The 16,124-nt window shown below is 39.3% G+C and overlaps 4 protein-coding genes and 1 pseudogene across 5 annotated transcripts; 3 read left to right on the plus strand and 2 right to left on the minus strand.

Annotated features, from left to right (window-relative positions):
* LOC137739952 (putative BPI/LBP family protein At1g04970) lies at nucleotides 1-3,229 on the minus strand. Its single transcript, XM_068479708.1, has 6 exons — nucleotides 2,763-3,229; nucleotides 2,061-2,200; nucleotides 1,089-1,464; nucleotides 729-977; nucleotides 509-634; nucleotides 1-423 (listed from the first exon to the last, which is right to left on the minus strand). The coding sequence occupies exons 1-6, from the start codon at nucleotides 3,177-3,179 to the stop codon at nucleotides 214-216; spliced, it is 1,518 nt and encodes a 505-aa protein (XP_068335809.1). The 5' UTR covers nucleotides 3,180-3,229; the 3' UTR covers nucleotides 1-213.
* A 1,059-nt stretch (nucleotides 3,230-4,288) lies between these two features.
* Nucleotides 4,289-7,374, plus strand: LOC137740434 (uncharacterized; annotated as a pseudogene).
* A 360-nt stretch (nucleotides 7,375-7,734) lies between these two features.
* On the minus strand, nucleotides 7,735-9,497 carry LOC137740435 (F-box/LRR-repeat protein At3g58900-like). The gene is made up of 3 exons (XM_068480307.1): nucleotides 8,448-9,497; nucleotides 8,146-8,226; nucleotides 7,735-7,779 (listed from the first exon to the last, which is right to left on the minus strand). Exons 1-3 carry the CDS (start codon nucleotides 9,495-9,497, stop codon nucleotides 7,735-7,737), a joined length of 1,176 nt encoding a protein of 391 aa, XP_068336408.1.
* A 391-nt stretch (nucleotides 9,498-9,888) lies between these two features.
* LOC137739899 (APO protein 4, mitochondrial-like) lies at nucleotides 9,889-12,793 on the plus strand. Of its 2 annotated transcripts, XM_068479641.1 has the most exons (5): nucleotides 9,889-10,136; nucleotides 10,279-10,340; nucleotides 10,484-10,515; nucleotides 11,030-11,327; nucleotides 11,670-12,793. In XM_068479641.1, exons 4-5 carry the CDS (start codon nucleotides 11,074-11,076, stop codon nucleotides 12,415-12,417), a joined length of 1,002 nt encoding a protein of 333 aa, XP_068335742.1. In that variant the 5' UTR covers nucleotides 9,889-10,136; nucleotides 10,279-10,340; nucleotides 10,484-10,515; nucleotides 11,030-11,073; the 3' UTR covers nucleotides 12,418-12,793. The 2 variants fall into 2 exon arrangements, with proteins under 2 accessions (XP_068335742.1, XP_068335743.1); XM_068479642.1 differs by lacking the exon at nucleotides 10,484-10,515.
* Nucleotides 12,794-14,434: 1,641 nt separating this feature from the next.
* Nucleotides 14,435-16,017, plus strand: LOC137739378 (eukaryotic translation initiation factor 1A). The gene is made up of 2 exons (XM_068478946.1): nucleotides 14,435-14,575; nucleotides 15,366-16,017. The coding sequence occupies exon 2, from the start codon at nucleotides 15,383-15,385 to the stop codon at nucleotides 15,821-15,823; it is 441 nt and encodes a 146-aa protein (XP_068335047.1). The 5' UTR covers nucleotides 14,435-14,575; nucleotides 15,366-15,382; the 3' UTR covers nucleotides 15,824-16,017.
* Nucleotides 16,018-16,124: the final 107 nt, after the last annotated feature.

The raw sequence follows: 16,124 nt of genomic DNA on the forward strand, positions 1-16,124 counted from the left end.
TGTAGCAAGTAGTTTTCTCTAACGAAAACATGTACACCGGTGTTTTTACAAACATTGAACAAGTTATATGTTACAATTTCACATTCAACGAGCGGAAGGGTTCTCCTTCCCTCTGAACTTTACATATGAACATTGAACCGTGACATACAAAGAGGGAATGCTGAGGCCTTGAATCCTCATAAGCAAAGACCAAGTCAAGGATGATGTATGCGTTTAGACAATGCTGTGCAGAGGCCAATTAAGATTGTGTGAATGTGATGCCTCATATATTACATCGCTGCAGACCATGACTCTTGAACTCGAGCAGACTAGTTCAGCGTTTTGAAGGGTGAAGCCGTGAACGATTGGTAAAGGGAATCCCTTTCCGAGATGCGAGTTCACGTATGGCAAGAAAACAGTCTGGATAATTGTCCACATTACTGGCTGCAATGTAAGACATATACAACGGTTAATAACTTAATGCAGGAACTAACTATAGTTTGAGTAAGCTTTTGTGAAACCTGAATACCTGTACTAGATACAACCGAAGATTTCCAATATTGCTCCACTTCAACGACATTGAAAAGTCGTTCAATTTCACGCTGCCAGCCAAGTTATTGCCTGAGATTTTTACTGAACCGGATCCACGAATGACCTAAAAGAACACCAAACTTTACTATTGTATGTTGTACACAATTATCATGCGTAATTGCCTATTCAGAGGAAAGATTATCATGTGATATACTTACCAATGAGATGCATGCAACTGGTATTACTCTGTCTTCTTCCAATACATCGATTATCAGGTCTGAGTAAATGGTAGCATCAATATTATGCTCTGAAATCCTCACGACTGGAGGAGAATATAAGGATATGTTCAAGTCCATATCATGGTTGGGGTATTTCTTGTATAGTTGGGGAATAATAAATCTCCATCCGGCAGTGTTCAAAAAAGACTGATCTGGTATTTTATCTACAATCCATTGCATAAATTCTGCCTGGCCAAAGATAGACACTGAATGATAAATACTTTGAAGACATTTTGACGCTTATCGGCATATAAACACAACAGAACTCTAAGAAAATACACAAATATTTCCAATACTTACATTAAAATAGGCAGCTGCTACAGAGTTGAACACTGCCTCATCCAGTGAAATTCCGAGCATTTTAGATGGATCTGAGCAGGAAACTAAGGGTTGTGCATCCTTATTGCGGTACTCAGAAAGTGAATCCTTATTGTGGTACTCAGAGACTGAAGCATTTCTTCTTCCAAATAAACCATTAATCTCAAACCCTATGGAAGAATTGCTCAATACCGGATCATTCACAAAAGTCATATTCAAAGCAGTATTATCATCCAACGGCACCTCCTTTGGAAGAGCTTGCATAAAAGAATCGAGCTTTAAAACGCCATCTTTTAGTTCCTTGGTCATAGAAGTTTCCACTGCAGATCCTATTTGCTCTTCAAATGCATCAATCATCCTGAAGGATGACAAGGAGATGGATTATTAATGGGAATAAATTAAATTCTGATCTTTCTCTTGAACTAAAAGGGGCATTAGTCAGACAGCACACAATGATAAGGAAACCAAAATACCAGTAAATCTTGAGACAATTAGTTGAACCCATTAAGCATAAAAATTAACCAGTCAGTGATGAAGCAAACATCCAAGGGAAGTGGTTTACTAAAAACTTGTCCATAGTAAAGAGCAATTAAGCACACACCAAACTTTGGTACTCTAGCTTTATAGAAGCAAAAGGTTTTCCATTCAAGAAATACCAAAACAACAGAAAAAGACCAGTTGCAGAGAAGTATATGTTTTAGGAAGAGATATTCGCAAGAAACGGCTGCTTAATTACAGTATTGATTTCGGAGTCTGTAAATTTTGTGGTAGCCATTGAAAAGATCGTTTCTGGTGGATGGAGTGGAAAGAAAAGTATGGCTCATAAAAATCCTGGCAATTTCTTTCTAGATGTTTGTGGAACACCAGCATAATAATAGTTTTGACTGCTAGAGCCAGGGGAACAACAATTACAAGAGTACACAGTTCTCCACAACCAAACAGAAAATTGCATACCCTTGATAAAGCCAAGAGGCTCCTCCATCCAATTTTATGGATATCTCTTTAACGTAACAACCACAATCCTTAAGGGTAAGCTTCAAAGTTCCCTCCTCGATCCCCAAGCCTAATGAGAGCCCAACTTCCAAGCCTTCAACCTTCAAGGGAACAAACTCAAATTCATTAAAAGGTCCAGAAAAGGAAATAAGTTTTCATGTCACAACTACGTTTCAAAATAAACAGCTGCATGATTCGATCAATAAATATGTGTAAGCGCAGGCGCACACACACACATACAGTCTTTCTTTCTCGAAGTCCAATAAATCTTAAGAAACAAATAAACGAGACAAACAAGCTAAACCAGCAAGCACACTGTTCACTCTCTCAACTTTTTCTGGCCTGAACAGGCCATTTTAATACTCAAAAACTAAACAAAAGCACCGCCTTTATTCGAAACTGGAGATGCACAAGCTATACAATGGTAATAGCACCAATTTATTCCCTAACTACATCATCATACCAGACAATTATGTTCTTCTCTACCACTAACTCCATTCATACACAAAGAACAATAAAGCAACTTAATTTACAATTAATCATACTTATTAGCAAAAACCCAATCGCATATATAAAAAACTATACAAATTTCACCTATCAATTTGCAGAAAAACCCAAAAAATTAACCCCCAAAAAAATTAATAAAGCAAAATTAAGCCATACCTGAATCGAGGCACGACCTTCATCCGAAACAACAACGGGAGCAATCCAAGTACTGTAGGAATAGTGCCAATTCATGCTCAGATTGCAGGTGACCCCCGAAGCAATAATGGCGATTCCGTCGTCTCCCAGCACGAAATGCGACGGACCAACATCGATTCCGTAGATTGTGATGTTGGAGAGCACCATATTAACGTTTCCCAGAAACGGGATTCTCTTGGATTTCGAAATCTTGGGGAGCTGGAGTGGAATTATGGAGGAAACAGCCTGAGTTACCAGCAAGTCCTTGAGAAAATCGAGACCCTTTTGGGAGATGACGACAGACGTGAAGGCTTGGTCAGCGGCTTGAACTTGCAGGTGGGGCGGCGGTGCGAGGAAGAAGGAAGCTATGAGGAGGAAGAGAATAGTCGGTGGCGCCATTGAAGTCTCTGGAGAAGAGGAGAGAAATTTTTATCTTCTTGTTTTGGCTATGGCGCAAGGAGAAACGTGGAAAAGGGCGCAAACTTTAACTAACTTAAACAAAACTCTTGGTATGAAATGTCCTAAACACACCCATATTTTCTGGTTTTGTTTGTGGCCTGTGGGTCCGTGGTTTGATTAATGATAAGGGCAATCTTGAAATTTTAAAAATAAACGAGGGTAAACTTTCTGTTGTTTAATTTAAATTGGTGTGTCATATTCCCACACATATTTTTACTTCTCAGATATTTTTTTAATTTTTGATCGTCGGATCGGATGAATTTAAGAAAATCAAGGGATAAAAATCAACGAGAGGTGTGTGAAAATAAAAAAAAGATGTGTGGATAGCACACCCTTTAAATTATGTGATTTACTAATTATTAAATATTGTACTAATTTTATTAAAAAATATTTCTTTTGCTCTTAATTTCATCAAACTAGCTTCTCGCTCGATATTAATTTATTATGATTATTGTATTGTGGGATCTAATTTAAATTGCATATATTTAAAATTAAAAAAAATTATCAAAAAAGTTGAGAAAAAAAGATAAATGTTGTTGAATCGTATCAAATTGGGAAACTACGTTGCTTCCATGTATTGACTATTGAAGTAGAGGGACTAAAGTGGAATTTCGTCCTACACTTGCGCGAATAACACATTACGCTTTGTCGTTGAATTGCAGAAGATGGACACAGATTCAGAGTTTAACCTATTTTTCATTCTTCTGGAGTTGTAGATATTTATTGTTTTTACTAGAAAGTTAGAAACTTTTCTAATATACGGGGGTGGGATTCGAATTTGGTGCAAGGGTGCGGGCACGCTTCTCCGACCAACTGGCCTAACCCACGAATGCTTTTATAGGGGTGTAGATTTAGATTACCGAGCGGATTCTTGTTCCTTTCATAAGGAGTAATCCTACTGCCCCGAAAGTTTTAAGTCCTTTCTATTTTAATGACAATTTTAAGCTGGAAAGAGTGGAAAAAAGAATGTGATTAGTGTCTGAAACGGAAACAACGCAGAAATCAACAAAGAAAAGGAATAAGCATTGAAGACATTTTTGTAATTGGTTATGGCCAAAAGTACTGTATGGTTTATGAAACACCGTTTGTATGTAGTTTTCTGTTCCCTTTCATCTATTACCATATTCCTCTAACCGGTCGATCTTTTGCGATCTAGGCTAGACCAGTTCGATAGTTTTTAGGAGCGGGCGATTGTCTGATCTTATTGCAGAGCTTCAGGATATACTGAAGGGCGTAAATGAAGCCGATATCTTGCCGGAGAAGTTAGGTTTTATACTTAAGTAGATTCAAAGTTTGCTAGAGATACCGTGTAAAAGTTTGTTTATCATTCTTTTGAACTCTAGAAGTTGACGGTGAAGGTGCTAGGTTATTTTACCGGTACTTTTATAGTTTTGTATTTTGCTAGATACTTAAATCTTTGCAGGATTTGTATAACTTAATACTTACATGTTTTTTTACTTTCAGATTCAACAATCGGCTCGAGAAATCGGGGAGTTAACCTCATCTGGCCCTATAACTGTCTACAAAGAAAATTCTTCCTCTAGTGGTACAAACTGTTCAGAAACCACCAATAGGTGCACATTTAGTGTCTGCCCATGAATCATCGGGACTTTATTTCGATAGATATGCTCACACATTTCACGTCAGCGCAGGGAGTTACGGTTCATATTTAGTTCCAGCAGCTGCACTTGGTGTAATGGGCTATTGTTACTTGTGGTGGTATAGGTACCTCTCTGAAGATTCGTCGTCGGAATCACACACACATAATATTTAGTTCTGCACTTGTAAGGAATTGTGTCAGCTGATCTACGGGTATATTGTGATATTGTACAGGGCTGGTCATTTTCTGATGTGATGTATGTAACAAGGCAGAATATGGCAAATGTTGTTGCAACTGTGTCCGAACAATTAGAGAATGTGCATGAAACATTGGCTGTAAGTCAGATGTTTTTGGCCACCGTGTGGTTGGCTTTTCCAGATGGTAATCCTTAAAAAGCTCTGCAGCACAGTAATGTCTGGACTATCCTTTTTGCAGAGTACAAAAAGGCATTTTCAAAGAAGCTGGAAAACTTGGATTTTAAGGTGGAGGAGCAGAAGGAAATAACGCAGCTCATTGCAAATGATGTATGTAACAATATATTTACGTACTTAACGTAATAAGGCAGAAAAATGCTGTCCAGTCGAGAGATAAGGGGATCTTATTATTGACATAGGATTGGATGGAAATCTCAACCATAGAATACAAGCTAGATGGATGAAGTGGAAGAGTGCATCTGGTGTGTTGTGTGACCGTCGTACACCACTGAAGCTCAAGGAAAAATTTTATAGGACGGCAATAAGGCCGGCAATGCTTTATGGCACGGATGTTGGGCGGTGAAGCAACAACACGTACATAAAATGGGTCTAGTGGAGATGAGAATGTTTTGTTGGATGTGTGGGCACATGAGAAAGAATAAGATTAGGAATGAGGATATTCGAGGTAAACTAGGAGTAGCCGAAATTGAAGGAAAGATCGAGAGAAAATCAGTTACGGGGGTTTGGACATGTGAAACGAAGGTCTATTAACGTTCCGGTTAGAAGATGAGATCACATGACAGAGGTTCAAGGCCCAAGGGGTAGAGGAAGACCTAGGAAGACTTTGGAAGAGACTTTAAGAAAAGACTTAAGAGTACTTGGATCTAACGGAAGACATGACACAGAACCGAGCGCAATGACGTTCTAGGATTCATATAGCCGACCCCACTTAATAAGAAAATGCTTTGTTGTTGTTGTTGTTGTTTTTTGCACTTCCACTTCCCCTTCCTTGGCTGAATTATAAAATATAGAATTCCTCTCGTAGCATCAGCATCGTAGTGCCATTTGGAATTTCAGAAGGTATTGGTAATTCAGCGTAGGGGGATAATGTTGATGACAAGTGCTGACTAGTCGACGCTCGTATTCGTATACAGGTCAATGAGGTGAAATCAAACCTTTTTCAAATTGGGTTTGCTGTTGAATTGATTCATCAAATGGTCTTTGGGTTGGTGAGTTGATATTCGCTCTCTTATATATAATTTTGTTTCACTCTGCCATGATGTAAATTTATGAGATTACTGATGCTGTATTTGTTAATTGGCACGACAGGAAGGGAAGGTCGATCTTATTGAGAGCAAACAGGTTTAAACTTCGAAATGCTTTTCTTATTTGTTACTGATGTTGTATCAGATTACTGATATTGTATTTGTTAATTTTCCGCAATGCTTTTCTTATTTGCTTGTAACATGTTTAAACTTCGAAAAATACTTTAGGGCCTACAATTCTTTGCCGACAATGAAGAGCGGAGCACGAGTGAGAAATCAATGACAAAAAAGAATGATCCCAACATCTTCCCTGGAGAAAAAGTTCCAGAAATAACAACAAGAATACACCGGTCATATCCAGTTGGGATTTCTTTGACCCGAGACAAAATGGGCTCGGATTTATGATTTCTTTGGTTTGTGTTCTTCATATGTGATTTATTTTATGAAGGGCCCCCTTCATAATTCATATTGATTCTTGCTGTAATTTCCGACTTATTTGTTCTCTGCTGAAGGAGAATTACACGGAGTCCGATTTGTGGTTGTCGTACATGTATAAAGTAAAGTCGAATAATCTTAGTGATAGTGATGGCATTGTTCAATTTACTGCATCAATGTGTTATACAAACGTCAGAGTACTATGTGCCACATTTATCGGAGTTAAAAAACATAAGCCTTGGTCCCCCGAATCTATGATCCACATCTCAAGGTCATGCGCGGATAAGCTCATGGCCGAGAGCCCATGGAGTGCTGCCACAATTTCACAAATCGGGTTGCACTCGACTCTACAAGGCTCTGCAACGCTTTTTACATCTGTTTGCTTTGTAGACTTTAACTAAAAGGATCCAATCAACCAAGTTGTTAAACTACATCAACATCAAATATATATATATATATATATAGCATGTATGCATCCTGATAAGTTTCTGCATTAAATGCAGAAATCTGCATGAACCCTATTAGCTTGCATAAAAGATTAACATTTGTAGGATCCTCCGCTTGAGCGGCAGAACACAGTTATTCCACAGCCTGAGCGGCAGAACTCAGGTATTCCACTGCTTAAGCGGCAGAAGCACTAACCTGATTTACAAGTTAGCTTGCTGTCAGAGTTTTGATGAACTCACTGGAATTCAAATGTGATGAAATCACATGAATTCCAACATGCTTGTGCTAGCGAGGACCGCCCAACTAGGGCGCTGCAGAGGGTTTTTAAGATGCCCGAAGTGCTTAGCTCTGATCGGACTTCAAACTAACGTAAAAGATTCAAGATTCACAGCGTTTAACTCTAATAAACTCCGCTAGTGCAAAAGTGCAATCTCCAAAGAATTTGAGACTGGAAAATGAAACATGCAGAAAACTTGGCATATTGTTGCACAAATTCACAGCGTTATGCCAAAATCTCGAGGAAAGTTTCGAGGGCCACGGAAGGGTGTTAGAAACTAACAAATCTCGATAAAGTATGTGTATATGTAACGGCAGACTATCTGTGAAAGAAGGAAAGATAAGCTTAAACTTATGAACATATAATACATAAATTCGTCCTCAAGTCGCACAACATTAAGAAACGGAATACAAAAACATTGTTTTGCCAACAAATAACAGGTGAAACTGTCTGCGCATACTGAAGTTATGAACTGAGACTAGTCTTCAACAACTGCTAGCTCCCGCATTTGTGAAATATCGAGAAGAAAGCGCACGTAACTCTACTGAGTTTTTTTCAGAGAGAATTAATATCGATATCTACTTGTTCTGTTCCAGCGGTGTACTGGTAGTAGTATCTTTGCAGAAGGTGCCATCCAAACCAAGGAGTTCCTCAAGGCAGATATATCCCCCCTTGTTTGTGGAGATACCTTGGACGTGACCTCAAGAATGTTGAGATTCAGCAACGGTGGAGAGTGGGTCTGTCTGAAGTTTTCTGGAAAGATAAGAGCCTACGACATTCACACAAACAAAAATTTGAAGATGGAAATTGTCAGTAAGGATTAAACGCAAAACATGGAATATACACTACATATATACATATATATATATATACATATACATATATATACATATATATATATCAAAGACACAAACTGGAAAGGGATCAAAACCAATCAAGCCTGCATATATAAACACACACACATGTATATGTATATCTATATTTATATACCTTAGCGTTGTCAACTTCCAGTGTAATTTCTTTGAAGCAATCAAAACATTCAAGATAATCTCGCAGAGAAGAAAAGTGTTTAGATGAGCAGTCAAAGGCGGGTAGTTCAGTATCTGGAAGTGTGATTCTAGCCTCCCATAACTCTGGATCCAAAGAGCTAGACTTCAGAAAACCACTCATAGATAAAGACATATTCCGAGTAATGATTGTCGCCTTCACATTATCTTTGCATCCATATAATTCAAAGTTTCTCAGATGCTTAGCTCCACTGATAAAGACATGTTTCAAGCTGTATCTTTCAACCGATTCCGAACTTGAAACAAATTTAAAAGATTCAAGATTCACAGCATCAAGTACTCCGATCTTCCACAAATCAGGGCAGAGCATAATTTCCAAGGATTTAAGACTGGAGCTTGAGAAACAAATATGGTCATAACCACATGACGTTAATGACAAATACTCGATGGAAGGGCACTTGAATTTACCTTGGAAGAACATGTAGAAGCACGACAACATCACACTTTTAAGGGACAAACTTTTCAAGGACAGAAAGGGGGTAGATGGTATTGTGTTTCTAAAAGAAAAATATGTATCACATTCGACATTCTCCACATTTAAGCTAGTTAGAGTTTTTGCAGCATTAGCAATGGTCTGCAAGGGAAAGCAATATTTCTTGTCTCCTTTACCTCCGGATGGAAGGTTGATATCCAACTCTTTCACCCCTCTCTCAACTGCAAAATTCAACCACTCATCGACCATGTTAGCGTCTTTGGAAGAGTACCTCATGTGAAGCCTGAATTTGTGTATGGAAATCTTGTCGCACTCACGGAACTGGTCTAAGTACCTGCCGCAAGTGTTGATGAAGTTTCTTGGCCGATCATCAAGTTCGCCATCAAGGTTGTCCTCCACGAAATCTAATACACAGCCTGAAGACCTGAGGCCTTCCCACTGCTTGGAAAGAAAGCTCATGCGAGCCGCAGGGATAGTTGGGAGGAGTCGGAGGATTCGGTGGATAACACCTTCGGGTGCGTGATGCCGCGGCCGCCCCATTGTTTCCACGTCGTCGGCATTTTGGTCACCTGTGTTAGTGTTTTTGGTAGACATGATAGAAATCCAGCAGGATTTGTGAATGCCAGGTAAGGGTACCTGTGAAATGTAGACGTTCCATCCTATATGTAATTGCATTACTTGCCGAGCAAGTAATATCTCCCGAAATAATTGCATCCCTTGCCGAGCAAGTAATTATTTTTCTATACTAAAACCCAAACTCGGATGCACTGTTCATGGACAGTAAAATGGCAAAAATGCCCTCGATTTGGTTTAATCCCTGGCGTTTTTTCACTTGGTTGAACAGTTAAAGGGCGGATTTGCCCTCCTTCGCCACGTCTGTTCTTCGCAGACCACAACGTTTCTCTTCTGGATTCTTCTTTTCATTTCCGTCTCTCTCTCTCTCTCTCTGAAGCCTTTTGTTTCTCTCAAACCTCTCTTTGCCTTGCTCTCCGATTTCCACTTCTCTATGCGCCTTGCTTTCTTCCAGAAAACGCTCGAGTCAGTCAAATTGGTTTAGATCTATTCGGCGGGGGTTAAAACGGCAACGCTCTCTTGCTGAAAAATAGCGAATTTGGTCTCGATTTGAAGAAAATTTGAAGCCCATAAAAGATTGCATCTCCTGCTGCCGATTTGATTTGGGTAATTCTTTGCTTTGAATTTTATGTTCTTGCGAGTGTAAATTTGGATTTTAAATGGGTTTTTTGTTCTGATTTTGGGAATTTTGTTTGTAGCTTCGGATTCTGGGTGATGATGGTTAATTTGGTTTTGTTTTCGATTTCAGGAGATTGGGTTTTTCGAGTTTGTGACTTTTCTTTGAAGCCTGCGAAGACCTCTGTGTTTAAGGTGAGTGGTTTTGAAATTCCATAGTTTTGATTCTACTTGCAGCTTGAGGTGTGATTTTAGATCTGAAATTTCCAAGCTTTTTGATTAATCTTACCCCAGATTAGTTAAGCTATAATTAAATTAATTTTTTTCCGGTTATGCAGCTGAAGTAGCTAAAGTTAAGAAAGAACAAAAGGTAAATTCTTTTCTCTTCCTTACAAAATTTGATATTGATTTTGAAAATAGTGAAAACCCCATAAAACAAACTGACTTTTTCAACCGAAGGTTATGATATATGTTTCGAAGCGGTTTGCCTTTGGAAAGTAAAAAACAAACTGAGCAATTATAAGATTTGACCAAGTAAATGGTTTCGCGTTTGATTATTTAGGATAATTACATGCGTGAGGATTATTAAATGATATATTTGATAAATACGTCTAATTTTAAGGTAGGAGCCTTTAGATTACAACTCACTTTATGGTTTTGCATTAAGCAAATCTGGAGGAAATCTGCTCTTGGTTGATGCTCTGTCTCCGTCTTTTTTGCCTGCTTTAATATGCTTTCTTCTGATTTCTGCTTTCTTCTGCTCTTAGTTGATGCTCTGTCTCCGTCTTTTCTGTTCTTATGTAAAAATATTGGTTTTGTTCTAACTTCTTGTTATGTTTTCTGGATTGACTCATTGGCTTTTTGTCTACCCTTTTGTGGAGCAGATGTGATTTATTTTGTGTAAAATTTTTGGCACCAAAAAGAAATTATGGCATTGAGGAAGAAATTGTGCGAGAGATCCAATTTCAATGGCAAAATTATGGACAGCTTTGCAAGGTATTACAGCTCGAAGATGGACTTAAGGAAGCTGAAGCCTATGATTCAAAAGAGAATCCAAAACCGAGCTAAAGATTACCCAGTGCCGGCCATGTTACCAGTTGCCCGGGAGGTCCTTGATTCCCGGAGGCTCGTTATGCAAGGTGTCTCTACTCTCCTCAAAATGGTACCAGTTTTGGCCTGCAAGTAAATTCCTCATCTGCCAAGTATTTGTTTGCTTATAAAATAAATTCTTTTTAAGCTTTGACCTACTTGGCACTTCATTGTTCCATCGCATAGTTACTAACATGTCATGTCCTGGAATAATACCGACTTTGAAGCTCTAGAGTTTATGTTCTGTATTTCTTGTTTTGGAATAATTAGACCACTTTATCTGAATGTTCCTGACTCCTGAGCTCCCTAAATGTTATTTTTAGGTGCAGCACAAGCTATGTTTTCCAAACTAGATTTATCTAATTGACCTTCCGTTCTCCATACAGCTCTTTTTGAACAATTTCTGTGACTCAACGAAAGGTCTATTTTTTGCAGGTTCTGTCCAGAAGTATATATAGGTGAGAAAGGCCACTTAATTCAAACTTGTTGTGGCTTCAAACGTCGTGGAAAAAATCGAGTTCATGAATGGATAGTTGGTGGTTTGAAAGATGTGCTTGTTCCAGTAGAGGCATTTCACCTCAAGCACATGTTCCAGGATGTTATAAAACACCATCAGAGGTTTGACTTTGAACGTGTTCCTGCAGTTGTCGAGCTATGCTGGCAAGCAGGGGCAAATGATGGAAATCATTTAAATTGGAACTCTGAAAGTGATTGTGTTGGCGTTGATGGAGCTGAGTCTTTGTCATCTGATGAACTGATTCTGGTTGCCAGTGGAACTTTAAGGGCATGGGAAATACTTAGAAATGGCGTGGAGAAGTTGCTGATGGTTTATCCAGCGAAAGTCTGTAAACATTGTTCAGAAGTTCATGTTGGGCCATCTGGGCATAAGGCTAGGCTTTGCGGAATTTTTAAGTATGAGAGTTGGCAGGGAACCCATTTTTGGAGGAAGGCAAATGTAGATGATCTTGTACCTCCAAAGACTGTATGGCGGCGGCGTCCTCAGGATCCTCAAGTACTTTTGAATGAAGGGAGGGGATTTTATGGGCATGCTCCGGCAGTAGTAGAACTATGCACACAGGCAGGTGCCATTGCACCTCCAAAGTATCACTGCATGATGAAACTGCAGGGTGTAAGTACCATACTTGGAGATCAAAGGTTGCTCCACCCGAATGATCAAATGTAAATGCCGGTTGATTCGAAGGTAGAATATTGAACCTAGCAGAAGCTCCCCAGGACTGTTGCATCACAGATGTGTGTAGAATTGCTTATAGCTGTGACGCCTGATGATCTGAAATGGGAAAACGAAACACCACAAAAGCTCCCTTTAGATGGTCTGATCTTCATTCTTGAAAATGATTGTAACATCAGATGACTGACGGGTCGCAAAATCAACTGAACGCGTATTGCCCCCTTCAGTTGGAGCATGAAAGAGCCGATCGAATTTGTAGCTTTGCTTTAGCTATGCATGCAGAAACAGGAACGCGGAAATTTAATGAAGCTTTTCTTGTATTTAATGATGTTTTAGATGGTTAATTCAACTTAATAAATCATTGGAACGCGTATTACTTATGCTTCTCTGTAGATCTTTGGTACTATGACTAGTTTACGATTGATTTTCAGCGATAGGATTACTGTTCTTGTGCGTATCAATGTTTACTGCGATAGACTGTCCCCAGATGCCGCTTGAAGCTGAAGTTTTCTGCTCAGAACCAATTGCCTCTGCTCATTGATTGTGCTCGAGTCTTCAGTTTCGCCAGAATGCTGGTCGCATCGAGCAAACTCGAGGCAGTTTGTGCCACAAGACCAGGGCTGGCCTTGAGAATTCGGGGGGCCTTAGGCGAGCCTTTGAAGTGGGGTCCTAGAGTTCTCTGACTCTTGACAATTTGTACATTGACATGTGTAAAAAAAAAAAAAATCACTAAATACATGAAAAGCCAATTCCTACATCAAATATCATTAAAAATAATATATATATATATATAAAGATATACAAACATTATTCAAATATTACACATCTCGCGTTCAAATTTCAATCATTTTTCTATTATTACAATGTTACTTATTATATTCAATAAATGAATGAATGGATGAACATAAAGGTGATATTTAAGAGAAAAGCAAAAAAGTAAAAATAAGATGGTGGGACTATTTAAAGGGGAGAAGACGTGCAACTATAAAAAAGATGGTGGGATCATTTTAAGTAAAATCGTGCAATTAAAATGATGTTGGGAATATGGTTGTCTTCTTTCTCGCGCAAGGCCGACCCTGTAGCAAAAGATTTTCAAATTCCGGTGTTTACATATAAGCCGGTAGGAAGTCCATCTCCGTCCAGACCTACCTGACTTCGCCTAAAAATTAGGGGCCCTTCCGAAGTGGGGACCCTAGGCAGGCGCCTACTCCAGCTACCCTTAGGGCCTGCTCTGCACAAGACTCAATCTCCTCGACGGTCTTGAGGAACAAAAGGACCTCGGAAAATTCACAAATGCCGTACTCGCTCAAGTTGTGAAATTCGTTTTCCAACTCGATTCCACAGAAAAAAGAGTGACATTCTTTTGATGGGTGTGCCATCACCCGCACATAGTTTCTGTTCTATTCTATTCAATATTAGCATGAATTTGTCTATGGAAATCTTGTCGCACTCACGGAACTGGTCTATGTACCTGTCGCAAGTGTTGATGAAGTTTCTTGGTCGATCATCAAGTTCGCCATCAAGGTTGTCCTCCACGAAATCTAATACAAAGCCAGAAGACCTGAGGCCTTTTCACTGCTTGGAAAGAAAGCTCATGCGAACCGCAGGGATAGTGGGAAGGAGTCGGAGGATTCGGTGGATAGCACCTTTGGGTACGTGATGCTGCTGCTGCATTGTTTCCACCTTGCCTGCGTTTTGGTCATCTGTGTTAGTGTTTTCGGTAGACATGATAGAAATCCAGCCGGATTTGTGAATGCCAGGTGAGGGTACCTGTGAAATATAGACGTTCCATCCTCTATGTAATTGCATTACTTGTAATATCTCCCGAAATAATTGCATTACTTGCCGAGCAAGTAATATATTCTAAGCCCTCTCTTTCTTGTCACACACACATACACACACACACACACACACACACACACACTCTCTCTCTCTCTCTCTTTCTCTTCCAATAAGCCCAAGCCTCTAAACTTCGGGTCAAAGTAATTTTTTTTGGGCCCGGCCCAACTTGGGCCCACCTGACCTTTTGTGGTACAAATACGAGCTTCGTGCTAGTTAGGGCTCTCCAGTCGATTACAAAGCTCAGATATTTTTTCAGATTGTGCTCCGCCGTCGAATCCTCCTCCAAGTTTCGCCTTTTCGCACAACAGAGGTAATCTTCTCCTACCTTCTTCGTCTTCTGAAATTGTTATCGATTCTAGGGTTTGCTTCGTTCGTGGTTTACTTGTAAATCGATAGAGCGAGCTGTATGTTGAATTTTATTTTTTTTGGGATCTGATCTAATCTTGTGTGGGTTTTTTGAATTTCAGAGAATTTGTTCTTCCTAATTTTCCATGTTATCTGAATTTTGTTAATTTTATTGGTTTTCCCCTAATTTGGATGAATTATATTTTTTTCGTGAAGTTAAATTTATGTTTGAATGATTAAATTTTGAATCTTTTTTTCTTCTCCGAAATCGAATTAAGTGTTGTTTGAGTCAGCTGAACAGACCTAGAATCTATTTGTGTTGGAATTTAGTATTTAATTCATTGAAATTTTTTTTTTTGTTAACCTATATTTTTAGGGTTTTTTTTCTGTGGGGACGTCCTGTTTTCGATTCCGGGTGCACGATGGTGGCCAGGAGTAGTTGAATTGCCTCTTCAAGTCTTCTGGCCCCCCTCCTGTCGTGGGGAATCTCCTTTTTTTTTTTTAAATAAAAAAAAAAGATTGGGAACATAGTCTTTGTTGCTTTCCAAAATTTGTTTTGTTTTTTATCTCCTGAAAACTGGGCGGTGGAACCGAAAATTGTTTGCTTTATGGCACGTTTTTGTCCGATGAAACTTTGGTTTCGTGAAATTTGAGTATGTTGTAAACCATAAAGTTTTGGTGTTTGTAAATAATTTATGAACTTATAGAAGCAGTTGATTTTCGAGATTGAGTATCTGATTCTACTTTGGTTGCAGAAACAGAACTCGTAAGCATGCCGAAGAACAAGGGTAAGGGAGGAAAGAACAGGAAGAGAGGTAAGAACGAGGCTGATGACGAAAAGCGTGAGCTTGTGTTTAAGGAAGATGGACAGGAGTATGCCCAAGTGCTCCGAATGCTTGGCAACGGTCGGTGTGAAGCCATGTGTATAGATGGGACCAAGCGACTTTGTCACATCCGTGGTAAGATGCACAAGAAGGTTTGGATTGCAGCTGGCGATATCATTCTTGTCGGTCTTCGTGACTATCAGGACGACAAAGCTGATGTGATCCTCAAGTACATGCCTGATGAGGCTAGGCTCCTCAAGGCATATGGAGAGCTTCCAGAGAATACACGTCTCAACGAGGGTATTGCTGGGGGTATTGATGACGAAGAAACCGAAGGCGGTGTTGATGACTATATTGAGTTTGAGGATGAAGATATCGATAAGATATAGGTTTTCAGATCAAAACTTTACTTCGATATTATGTTTTGCCGTTAATGATTGGCAGTTACTTGTCAATAGTATAAGCTAAACTTGGATTGGCAGTTGGCTTTGTATGGTTCTGTATTTCCAGATGGTGGGGAATTGGTTATGTTTCATGTAACATCTGTTATTGCTAATATATTCGTTATGTTTGTCCTCTTTTTCGAATAACTGGTTTCGTCACGCAGGTTCTTCCCTTTTTTACGGCCTTCTTGTCGTTGACGATGTTTTACCTAATATTTTTACTTTCGTTGGTACCTCGGAGAAGACG

Source organism: Pyrus communis, chromosome 7, assembly GCF_963583255.1.
Source record: "Pyrus communis chromosome 7, drPyrComm1.1, whole genome shotgun sequence".
Lineage (NCBI taxonomy): Eukaryota > Viridiplantae > Streptophyta > Magnoliopsida > Rosales > Rosaceae > Pyrus > Pyrus communis.

Coding starts and splice junctions, on each gene's coding strand:
- LOC137739952 (XM_068479708.1), bottom strand. CDS start 3,179: ATGGCGCCACCGACTATTCTCTTCCTCCTCATAGCTTCCTTCTTCCTC. Junction 1,465..2,060: donor GCCTCTTGGCTTTATCAAGG/GTATGCAATTTT, acceptor GTCATCCTTCAG/GATGATTGATGCATTTGAAG. Junction 635..728: donor CAGTTGCATGCATCTCATTG/GTAAGTATATCA, acceptor GTGTTCTTTTAG/GTCATTCGTGGATCCGGTTC.
- LOC137740435 (XM_068480307.1), bottom strand. CDS start 9,497: ATGGGGCGGCCGCGGCATCACGCACCCGAAGGTGTTATCCACCGAATC. Junction 8,227..8,447: donor TGGAAGTTGACAACGCTAAG/GTATATAAATAT, acceptor TGAATGTCGTAG/GCTCTTATCTTTCCAGAAAA. Junction 7,780..8,145: donor TTCTTGAGGTCACGTCCAAG/GTATCTCCACAA, acceptor CTTCTTTCACAG/ATAGTCTGCCGTTACATATA.
- LOC137739899 (XM_068479641.1), top strand. CDS start 11,074: ATGGCATTGAGGAAGAAATTGTGCGAGAGATCCAATTTCAATGGCAAA. Junction 11,328..11,669: donor GTACCAGTTTTGGCCTGCAA/GTAAATTCCTCA, acceptor TATTTTTTGCAG/GTTCTGTCCAGAAGTATATA.
- LOC137739378 (XM_068478946.1), top strand. CDS start 15,383: ATGCCGAAGAACAAGGGTAAGGGAGGAAAGAACAGGAAGAGAGGTAAG.